This window comes from Telmatherina bonti (assembly GCF_933228915.1).
Source record: "Telmatherina bonti genome assembly, chromosome: 5".
Classification (NCBI taxonomy): Eukaryota; Metazoa; Chordata; class Actinopteri; order Atheriniformes; family Telmatherinidae; genus Telmatherina; species Telmatherina bonti.
The window spans coordinates 930,398-942,442 of NC_136623.1; the positions used below are offsets into that span (position 1 = coordinate 930,398).

Consider the following 12,045-nt stretch of genomic DNA (forward strand, 5'->3'; position numbering starts at 1 on the left):
CTCCATCCGTAATGTTGCACCCATCAGTTTCCACAATAACTGTACAAACAGGCATAAATGACCTCAAGCTGCAACAGTCAGAGAAGGTCAAAAAGACCTTCATCACCCTCATCCACACCATCATACAGTTAAAGCAGTGATCCTTTTTAAACTCAAAATCTCTTGCCTCAGTATGGATGACAGATAAGATCTGTGTCCTGAGATGAAATTAAAAATACTTTATTAATCCCCAAAGGGAAATATTGCAGTATATAATAATAATAACTAGAGGAGGTCTTGTTCCGGAGGCTGATGGCTGCTGGCAGGAATGATCTTCTGTATCTTTCAGTCTTACATGGGACCTGAAGAAGCCTCTCACTGAACACACTTTGTTGTTTCATCACTGTGTTGTGGAGAGGGTGTGAAGAATCCTCCATCATCTTCATCAGCTTGTGCAGCATTCTTCTTTGGACAATCAGCTCCAGCGGCTCCAGAGTTACTCCAAGCACAGAAGCAGCTTTCTGGATCAGTTTGTTGATTCTCTTCAAGTCTCTGGTTCTGATGCTACTACCCCAGCAGATGCTGCAAAGCTGACTGCACTCTCCACAACAGACTTCTAGAAGATATGCAACATCTTGGTGCAGACGTTAAACCATCTCAGCTTCCTTAAGAAGTACAGTCTGCTCTGACCTTTCTTGTAGATGTAGTCAGTGTTGCATTTCCAGTCCAGTTTGTTGTCCAGCTGAACTCCAAGATACTTGTATTCCTCCACCACCTCCACCTCCTCTCCTAGGATGGAAACAGTGCTTTGTTTATTCTTCTTCCTCCTGAAGTCAACAATCATCTCTTTTGTTTTGCTGCTATTTAATATGAGATGATTGTCACCGCACCATTTAACAAACTGACTGACCAGTTCTCTGTACTCTGCTTCTTGTCCATCCCTGATACACCCCACAACTGCAGTCATCAGAGTATTTCTGCAGATGACAGGACTCAGAGTTGTACTGGAAGTCTGAGGTGTACAGAGTGAAGAGGAATGGCCAGAGTACAGTTCCTTGTGGTGCACCAGTGCTGCTGACCTCCATCTCAGACACACAACCTTTCAGTCTCACAAACTGTGATCTGTTTGTGAGGTAGTCATAGATCCAGGTGGTTGTGGAGGTATCCACCTGGAATTTATGGAGCTTCTTACATAACAAAGCAGGCTGAATGGTATTAAAAGCACTGAGAAATGAAAGAACATGACCCTCAGAGTGCTGCCTGAATGGTCCAGATGAGAGTGTGCTCTCTGGAGCAGGTATATGATGGCATCTTCAACCCCAAGTCCATTACGATATGCAAACTGGAATGGGTCCTGAAAGGTGTTTACTTGCTTGTTGAGGTGAGCCAGTAAGAGTCTCTCCAGGACTTTCATGATGTGAGAAGTCAGGGCAACTGGTCTGTAGTCACTTGGTTCAGCTGGTTGTGTTTTTTTAGGCACTGGAACAAGGCAGGAGGTTTTCCACAGCACTGGGACTCTATTTAGTCTCAGACTGGTGCTGAAAAGGTGCTGGAGAATCGGACATAGTTGTTCTGAGCAGGTCTTGAGAACTCTGGGACTGACACCATCTGGACCTGCAGCCTTGTTCTGGTTCAGTTTCTCAAGTTGCTTCTTAACCTGATTGCAGGAGACAAACAAGGTGGAGGTCTCAGGATGTCCTGATGTGGAGGGAGATGAAGCTGTGTTCTGGTCCATGACTGAGCTGCAGGGTGACAGATTGGAGGCGTGACAGGAAAGCAGTGGGCTTATGGAGGGTGTGTGGTCTGTTGGGCTGGAGGTAGGGGGTGAACTGAACCTGTTGAAGAATATGTTCAGCTCATTAGCTCTGTCCAGACCTCCATCAGGCTGGTCCCCCTTTAACTTGAAGCCGGTGATCTTCTTCATTCCAGACCACACATCCCTGAGGTTATTCTGCTGGAGCTGACTTTCTAACTTCTTCCTGTAGTCCTCCTTGCACTTCTTAGTGTGTGTTTTAAGTTGTTTTTGTGTTGCCCTCAATAACTCCCTGTCTCCATCCCTGAAGGCTTTCTTTTTGATATTCAGCAGCTTTTTCAGGTCACTGGTGATCCAGGGTTTGTTATTGGGGAAGCACCTCACTGTTCTTGTTGGGACGATGCTGTCCACACAGAAGTTTATGTAATCTGTCACACACTCAGTCATGGCGTTGATGTCGTCTCCATGAGGTTCACAGAGGACGTTCCAGTCTGTAGCCTCAAAGCCTCCTCTAAGAGCATCTTCAGCTTCAGCAGACCAGATGTTGATAGTCTTTGTGATGACTGGTTGCTGCTGAACGATGGGCTTGTAGGTGGAGGTGAGAAGAACCAGATTATGGTCAGATCTTCCTAAAGGAGGCGGGGCAGAACAACTGGATCCATTATTCATGTTTGCATAAAATAAGTCCAAGATCTTATTTTCTCTGGTGGAGCAGCTGACAAACTGCTGGAATGTTGGTAGAGTTGCAGAGAGGGAGACGTTGTTGAAGTCTCCGGAGATCGCCATGAATGAGTTTGGATGCTGTGTTTGTAGCCGAGCAACGACGGAGCTGATGACATCACAGGCTGTGTCTGGTGCGGTACCAGGTATTATATAAACCGCTACCAGAATAACACAGGTAAACTCTCTGGGTAAATAATATGGACGGAAGCTCACAGCTAACAGTTCCATGTCCCTTGTGCATATCTTCTCCTTGACAGTAACATGTCCAGGATGACACCAACGCTGGTTAACCAGCACTGCAATTCCACCACCCTTTAGCTTTCCGCTGTGTTGTCTACTGCGGTCTGCACGGACCGTTTTAAAGCCCGGTACAGACACATTACAGTCAGGGATGTGTTCATGCAGCCATGTCTCGGTGAAGCACATAACACTGCACTCTCTGTATTCTTTCTGAGACCTTGTTAGCATCTCGAGTTCGTCCGTTTTGTTAGCTAGCGATCTCACATTACCCATGATGACAGTTTGTAGAAATGGTTTAAATCTCCATCGCTTTATCCTCTGTCTGACTCCCACTCTGCATCCTCTTTTTCTTTTCAACTCCATCGGGATTTGATGTGTTGTTTTGCTGATAATCCTGATTTGGGAGAGTTAATCCTGATTGTAAACAAGTCTTTCTTTGCCATGAAGACTCATCATAATAAGTCTTGAAAGAGCTAAATTATGCAGAAAAATCTTCCTTGCAGCACACCCTCCGAACCGGCATGAAATCCTCAGAGAAAAGACCTAATTTGAGGTAATATCTATGTGAGAAGAGTTTGTACTTCAAAAAATCATGATAGCAGCTCAGAGCTACTACAGTCTGCTGCCAACAGACGGCGCAATCTAGAATGGAATATTGAATAAGATATGGAGTGAAAAAGACTGTCCAGATAATACTTGTAAGTTAAGGCTTTTTATTCAGTGTAATTGTAATAAACATGCATCAAACACTCCAGATTAGATGTGAACAAGAACACACTGTAACACAGTCATTGTAAGGCCATCATTGTTTTTTCTTCACATCACGACTTCTAAAGTTATCATCAGAATGACACAAAAACCAGAAGCATGTGACACATTTCTTATCTGTAGTGAGCAGATGATACATACCCTGTTGTGTTTAGCTGATGACCTTTCAGCCAGTGCAGGTCTGTGTTACATGCATCCTTACTGTTCTGTAGGAATGCAAATCTGATGCAGCCTTGTTAACTAAGTCAGTGTGACGGCTGGGACTGAACTGTGTCTGTGAGGGCCTTGTAGTTCGGCTCCGAACTACAAACAGCCAGTCTGAGGCAATCTGTGAGGTGTCTGGCAGTAAGTCAGCTCCTGTACTTTCATTTGATGATTTTCATCTGTAAAAATACCATTTCACAAGGTAAGTTGATCCAAAGTAGGCACTCATTTTTAATGCACATGCATGGAGCAGAGGAAACTTCTCTTTGCTGACCAGTCCCCAAAAGTCCCTGTCCCTCTACCTGGCTTTCAGCTCCACATCGTTCTGCTCACATCCTCCTTATCAACCATCTCCCTGTCATTTCCACATGGCAAAGCTGGAGTTTGGCTGATACCTCCTTAATATTAACAGGCAGAAATGGATTTGAGACAAATGCAGCAATATCTTCCATGCTGCATAACTCACAAAAACACTGCCGCCACGTTGTCCATGTACACACGGCACTGCTCCGGGAGCAGGTTGGGAAAGTGTGTCAAATTCCCTTTTTTGAGATGTGTGGTCCAGACACTGAGCTTGGTCTTGAACAGCACTTATCATGTGGGGCAGGTGTCGGCCTTTTCCCCTTGGTCCAGTAGCCACGCATCATCTGATAGTTCCTTGTAATCCTTGTTTTTTTTTTGTCTTGTCCAGCATTTAAGCAGCAGACTGATGTTCTGGATGTTCTGCTGAGCAAATTTATTTTGCCAAGGGGAACTTTTATAGATGTAATGATCTCCTTGTATTTCTGGATTCTTATTTTATTTTTCTATTTTCTTTGGATAATAGTTTGTATTACAGAGTTTATGCTGCTGGACCGGAAAGGACAGGAAAGGGGCAGAAAGAGAACAGAAAAAACAAAAAGAGATCAATGCATATACGTATATGGGCATACATACCCACCTACATAGATATGTATATACACACGCACATACATACATTATATATATACATATATACATACACACACACACACATACATCTATTATATATATATATATATATATATATATATATATATATATATATATACATACACACATACATATGTACACACACATACCCACCCACACAAGCCAACTCTAGATTCATGGTCCCTGTGGAGAACAGAACCATTGACAATCAGGAGGACCAGAAACTAGCAAGTTAAATCAGAAAGACAGAAAGAGAGCTTCCTGCTGTTAGTGAATAAACTTGCTGGATGACTCAGTGACTGTGACACATGCAGAACATTCATGCAGAACATTCAGAGTGGAACGTGTTCAGAGAAGAGAGATCATGCCAATGTGACCCCGCCCGCCTACAGCTAGAGGCTGGCCAGGAGAACCCAGAGACCCGGGTAACCGACAGTCACCCCCAGGTACAGATCCCAACCCCCCCACTCCGGAGCCAGCCATGCATCCGCCCAGGAGGTGGCGAAGGAGGTCCCCAACCAGAGTCCCCCGCAGTCAGGGGGAACTGCAATCCTTGTTGACAGAAACATCGGTATTTCTGGAAGCAAGTCAACAAAACGCTGCAGCACTTTGCAGCGACTCAGCCACTGGACATCGGCAGAGAAGAAGGTTTCCATTGGCAGAGTCATCCTAGACCATGTTTCCTTACTGTGCTAGCCAAAGCTTGTTGGTGAATCCAGATCATTACGACACAGTCCTACCTGCGTGCACCTGCATGAGCCCCATCTGTTGCAGTAGTCACCAGTTTCTGAATTGGAATGTTGTTTTTACGGATATAGTCTTCATTTATTTCTTTTATATTTTCTCTTTTATTGAAGCAATTTTATTTTACAAACACACACAAAAAGTAAACGGAATGACCTAGAAAAGGAACTAAGGAGAAAAAGAAAAAAAAGGCCATCTCTGTTTTATGAACTAATTTAATCAGACTTCATCGTGAGGAAATGGGTCCATTTTTTCCAAAGGTTTTTGCATTTCTTTGATGATTGTCTGAGGGAGAAAGTTAGATTCCATGCATTATCTCCTTCCATTCCAAGATTGTTGGAGGTTCTTCTTGTAGCCATTTCCGCGTGATGGCCCTCTTACAGGCTGCTTGCAGTATTTGAAATAGATAACAGTCTTGTTTCTTCATTGTGGTTGGTATATTACCCAAATAAATACGGTAAAACTTTTTTTTCCAGTCATTTCCAGATAATCGGTTGGATAGTCTTCACCACATCTGTAGAAGAAGAAGCTATGAAGCTAATCGGCAGAGATGCACCCACATTTCCTCCAGCATTTACCATGTTCAGTGTTTTTGCTTTGAAGTGCCTCGACTCAGGGCTAATTAAGAAACAAATTGTGTTCTTCCAAGTAAACTCCCCCACAAATCAGAGTTTGAAGAAGTTACCATGGTTTTACAAATATTTAACCAATCTTCTTCAGTTAATTCTATTTGAGCTTCTTTCTCCCATCTGAGTTTAATGTACATCGTAGACTTTTTCTGCTCCATTTGCAGTGTTAAATAGGTCCCAGAGATACGTTTTCTGTTTAGTTTCCTTTTGCAAGATTCTTTAAAAATATTGACTGATGGTTTTTAGTAATAATAATAACATTAAAATAACATCTTAACTGGAAATTACCTGAAAAACTAATCTTTTTCCAAGTTATAACGATCTGACAGCTGTTGGAAAGAATCTATCCCTTTCCAGATGAATGTTTTCAGGGTTATGGTGCCGCTCTAACTTTCCTCTCAGACAGCGACTGGGTTTGGTAGCACAACACACACACTTGTCCTTGACCAAGGTGAAAAGAAATTCCTCTTCCCATTCTGGCTAGCTGCCATGCTAGCTGAGTGTTACGTTAGCAGCCTCACACCGGGGGACTTTATGTTGATATTAGCGACAGTATACGTTACGGCGCTCTTCTCTTTTCTCATTGGTCACTTAGTGTGGTGTGTTGGCATGGCGACACTGGACAAAAACGCATTATGAGATCGGTACTTGCAAAGCCAGTTATTCAAGCAGAAAATGCATTTCTGAATTAAATTTTATTATATCTTTTGGAGCTACAGGGAAAGTCTCAAAGATCAACCAGTCGATCGTGAATGACAGGTTGGCGAGCACGTGCATCATTTCTGGCCCCTCCTCCGGTTTGGAGACGTCAAATTCGGCTGTTTACAGAAAATACACATCTGGCATAAAGGTTACTGCACCACAAACAACACTCCATATGTGGACAATTTTACAGCTTTTTAAAGTAGACAATTCCTGTTCAAACACGACGGCAAACATCCGAACAAAACAGGATCCAGTATTTTATCCATGAATATCAATCTGACTCTTCACTCCCTTTCCAGTCTGTCTAACAACCACTAAACATGTCCGTTAAACCCTCAGCTCCAGCACATCCCATTCCAGTCCACATCACCAGCAGACATCCCATCCATCACCACACTCAGACATCCTGCATCTCACCTGACCAAGACTCCACCAAACACACTTCCAACTTGGCTTTGTAAATAAGACTTGTATCATCAATCACCTGCTTTTACATAACATAGATTGTCTCTATTTAACTGAAACCTGGCTTGGCACCGACGCTTCAGGAATTCTCCACCAAATAACACATTTTTTTATTTTCCACAGGGGAGGCAAAAGAGGCAGCGGCTGCTCAAAGCTCATTTTTAACAAAGTCAGTTTAATCAATTATTCTGCTTTCCAGCAACATGCATTTATTTGTAGCAGCCCAGCTGTTTCATGTGTCCCAGTCTACCGACACCAAAACTTCCTTCCTGTTTTATTCAAGGATTTTGTGAATTTTTAACGTCATTACACACAACTTACAGCAATATTTTAATCATCTTGTTTGTGAATATTAAAATCACCCGTTAGGATAAAATGATTTAAATCAGTTGAGATAACTGACATTGTTTCAGAAAATTCATCAATAAAACTTGAGATGATGAAAAAGAGGATTTTAGGAAAAGCTCTTAAAAAAAACAAAGATATTCAAAAGAAGTAAAACTCCCAAATGAAATCTACACTGTAAAGGAATCTTTAAATAAAGCAGCTTCTCCTCCTCCTTTCCTCCCATTTCCACATTGAATTATGAAACTAATTAGTTTCATTAAGAAGAGCAGCGCTTGCACCTTCTGTCAGTCATGTTTCTGTTAGAAAACAAATGTAAAACCTGGAGAAACGATCAAGTCTTTTTGGACAAAGATCTGATATAAAGCCAAGCTTTATGGGGTTAATGCTGCTCTCTGCTGCAAGCCGAGTGCTACACAGCTCAGATCCGCTGCTTTCCATCCCTTCTTTTAAAACCAACACAGGAACAAACATGTCAGACAGCAGCTTGCTGCTAATGCTAATGCTAATGCTAAATCCATGCGAGAGCTCAGACTGACCACCGGAGTCTTCCGTTTTCCTTCACCGCAGAATGACGCGATAAGACGCAGCTGATCCGGCGTCTGTCTTCTAGTTCCAGGTCACGATGGCTGCCTGGTGTTCGGGACGATTGAGGACACTCCTTGTGTCTTCATGAAGGGTCACTTTCACCTGTATGAAGGTTACTCCCTCTGTCAGGTGAGCCGTCACACCTTCATTATGCTTTTACCCAGCATGCAGTGGGACATGTTGACAGGAAGAGCGAAGGACAGTTTCATGGTCTTCAGTCAGATTAAACTCTGGACAGAAACCACAAAGTGCTCTGAAAGATCTGGGCGTGGACGGAGCCAGGCGAAGATCAACTGGACCAATCTGAGACACGGTCTATATGGACAGGTGTTAACGCAGGTGTCTGTCCACCTGTCCCAGGTGACCTTCCCCGTCAGGATGTTTAAGTTGATGGGGGTGGAGTCAATGCTGGTGACAAATGCCTCTGGAGGGATCTGTCCAGATTTTAAGGTAGGGGACATCATGATCATCAAAGACCACATCAACCTGCCCGGATTTGCAGGACAGCACCCGCTGTGTGGACCCAATGACGAACGGTGAGACAGGAATGAGGAGGTGGTGAAGGGCGAGACAGGTATGGTGGTTTGAAATGTCTGTCTGTCTCCAGGTTTGGCATCCGGTTTCCCTGCATGTCAGATGCCTACAGTAAGGAGCTGAGGGGTCTGGTTCTGGATGTTGGTTCTGAACTGGGCTGCAGTGATTTCCTCAGGGAAGGGGTCTACTGCATGGTGAGCGGACCCAACTTCGAGACCATTGCTGAGGCCAGGATGCTACTGGTCCTGGGCTGTGACTCTGTGGGTAAGACAGGAGGATGGATGGACAAAGCCAGACACACAGGAACGTTACCAGAGAGAGGTGGAACCTGAGAAAGATGGTGGACAGTAGCCCAGGTGGTTTAGACCTCCACCTGGAGTTTATTTCTACAGGTTCTAGTTCAGGTTCTCTTTTAAAAGCAGTTCCATTCATGCAGGATTGAACGCTGAAGAACCAGGTTTGTTGGACACTTGAAATCTTGTTCATGTCTTTTGGGTCTTCAGGTATGAGCATGGTTCCTGAGGTAACCGTGGCCAAACATTGTGGACTCAGGGTTCTTGGTCTGTCCCTCATCACCAACATGGTCAGCAGTCCAAATGTCCTCGGCTTCAGTGGCAGAACCCTGCAGATCTGCCTGTCTCACGTTGTCTCTGTGTCCTTCAGGTGAGTCTGGACTACAGCCGGGAGGAGAAGGTCAACCATGAAGAGGTTCTGGAGATCAGCAAGATGAGGGCAGAGGTCCTGCAGAACCTTGTCACCTTGCTGGTTAGCCGCTGCCAGCAGCAGAGCATTAACACCCACTGAGCCGCCGGCCAGGCTGGCTGGTCTGAATAAAGTTCGACTTAAAGCTGCTGTTTGTTCTGTGATTCAGAAGAACCTACGGGCTCAGCCGAGGTTCTGATGGTCCCATCTGCTGAAACAAATGTCTCACCAGTTTGACTGTGAGAATAGTCTGGACTATTCCGGACGGACAGACAACCCAGTATGTATCCAGTCCTCTACCAGGATCTGATCCGGTTTCTGAGACATCTGGCTTCAGTTTCCAGTAAAAACTTTGCTCAAAGTTCTGTTGGACAAACTGATGGAGGACGAACCCGTCATGCAGGAAGCTGCAGCCATGGATAGGGGGTGGAGCCAGAGTCCACAGCTCAGCAAGGGATTATGGGTAATGGAGTTCATCCAGATGGCAGACAAATCAGAGTTCCAGAGAATAAACCCGACGCTGGTGCTGTTATCCAAATCCAGGACTCGGGCCAGATCCTTACAGATGACAGAATAGACAGAATCCAAGACCACACAGGTTCAGACATCTTGTGGTTGGGGATCAATAAACTCACAATACTCGTACTGGGATCAGGATGTGGTCCAGATTAGGACCAGTATCAGGAATCCAGGAAGGAAGAGCTGTTAGGCAGGTCAGCAGTCTGGAGGGGATGGGATCTGGATCAGCTGGTATGAAGTTGGTCTGGTTAATAAGAGAAATGACGGGTTCACACCAGAAAGCAGGGCTCTCATTTATAAACCTGCCTCATGCATCGAGTCCCAACTCCTGGGATCCAGGAAACGGAACGGAACTCCTGGGATCCAGGAAACGGAACTGAACTCCTGGGATCCAGGAAACGGAACGGAACTCCTGGGATCCAGGAAACGGAACTGAACTCCTGGGATCCAGGAAACGGAACGGAACTCCTGGGATCCAGGGAACGGAACTCCTGGGATCCAGGAAACGGAACTGAACTCCTGGGATCCAGGAAACGGAACTGAACTCCTGGGATCCAGGAAACGGAACGGAACTCCTGGGATCCAGGAAACGGAACGGAACTCCTGGGAAACGGAACGGAACTCCTGGGATCCAGGAAACGGAACTGAACTCCTGGGATCCAGGAAACGGAACGGAACTCCTGGGATCCAGGAAACGGAACTGAACTCCTGGGATCCAGGAAACGGAACGGAACTCCTGGGATCCAGGAAACGGAACTGAACTCCTGGGATCCAGGAAACGGAACGGAACTCCTGGGATCCAGGAAACGGAACTGAACTCCTGGGATCCAGGAAACGGAACGGAACTCCTGGGATCCAGGAAACGGAACGGAACTCCTGGGATCCAGGAAACGGAACTGAACTCCTGGGATCCAGGAAACGGAACTGAACTCCTGGGATCCAGGGAACGGAACTGAACTCCTGGGATCCAGGAAACGGAACGGAACTCCTGGGATCCAGGGAACGGAACTGAACTCCTGGGATCCAGGAAACGGAACGGAACTCCTGGGATCCAGGAAACGGAACTGAACTCCTGGGATCCAGGAAACGGAACTGAACTCCTGGGATCCAGGAAACGGAACGGAACTCCTGGGATCCAGGAAACGGAACGGAACTCCTGGGATCCAGGAAACGGAACGGAACTCCTGGGATCCAGGAAACGGAACTGAACTCCTGGGATCCAGGAAACGGAACTGAACTCCTGGGATCCAGGAAACGGAACTGAACTCCTGGGATCCAGGGAACGGAACTGAACTCCTGGGATCCAGGAAACGGAACTGAACTCCTGGGATCCAGGGAACGGAACTGAACTCCTGGGATCCAGGGAACGGAACTGAACTCCTGGGATCCAGGAAACGGAACTGAACTCCTGGGATCCAGGAAACGGAACGGAACTCCTGGGATCCAGGAAACGGAACGGAACTCCTGGGATCCAGGAAACGGAACGGAACTCCTGGGATCCAGGAAACGGAACGGAACTCCTGGGATCCAGGAAACGGAACGGAACTCCTGGGATCCAGGAAACGGAACTGAAGCGTGTTCCGTCCTCCCCGCGGAGCCACAACTTCTCCTGAGAACAGAACAACACTCATTGTTTTCAGGGTTAGGGGTTAGCTTCTCAGGCTAGCCAAGGTTTGTTCCTGTTGGGCTCCGAGAAGTGTCGTGCGATTGGTCTGACATGTCAGGTGGGCGGGGTTAACACGGAAAAACAGGAAGCAGAAAGTCGCTGCTTCCTGTTTTTCCTGTTGCAGGTCAAACAGATAAAACAGCTGATCGCTAAAACACACCCTGCCACGTGCACACTGCTACATGCACGCCCCGCCCTGCCACCTGCACACTGCTACATGCACGCCCCGCCCTGCCACCTGCACACTGCCACGTGCACGCCCCGCCCTGCCACGTGCACACCCCGCCCTGCCACCTGCACACTGCTACATGCACGACCCGCCCTCCCACCTGCACACTGCTACATGCACGACCCGCCCTGCCACGTGCACACTGCTACATGCACGCCCCGCCCTGCCACCTGCACACTGCTACATGCACGCCCCGCCCTGCCACCTGCACACTGCTACATGCACGCCCCGCCCTGCCACCTGCACACTGCTACATGCACGCCCCGCCCTGCCACGTGCACACTGCTACATGCACGCCCCG

The 12,045-nt window shown here is 46.4% G+C and overlaps 1 protein-coding gene across 1 annotated transcript in view; it reads left to right on the forward strand.

Moving 5' to 3' along the window:
* Positions 1 to 9,432, forward strand: part of pnp4b (purine nucleoside phosphorylase 4b) — a gene marked incomplete at both ends in the record, with an annotated part of 42,986 nt that extends 33,554 nt beyond the window's left edge. Inside the window, 5 exons of the mRNA XM_079240523.1 lie at positions 8,120 to 8,223; positions 8,455 to 8,630; positions 8,702 to 8,892; positions 9,132 to 9,211; positions 9,292 to 9,432. Coding sequence (XP_079096649.1) covers positions 8,120 to 8,223; positions 8,455 to 8,630; positions 8,702 to 8,892; positions 9,132 to 9,211; positions 9,292 to 9,432 — 692 coding nt within the window. The remainder of the gene's footprint in view (positions 1 to 8,119; positions 8,224 to 8,454; positions 8,631 to 8,701; positions 8,893 to 9,131; positions 9,212 to 9,291) is intronic.
* Positions 9,433 to 12,045: the final 2,613 nt, after the last annotated feature.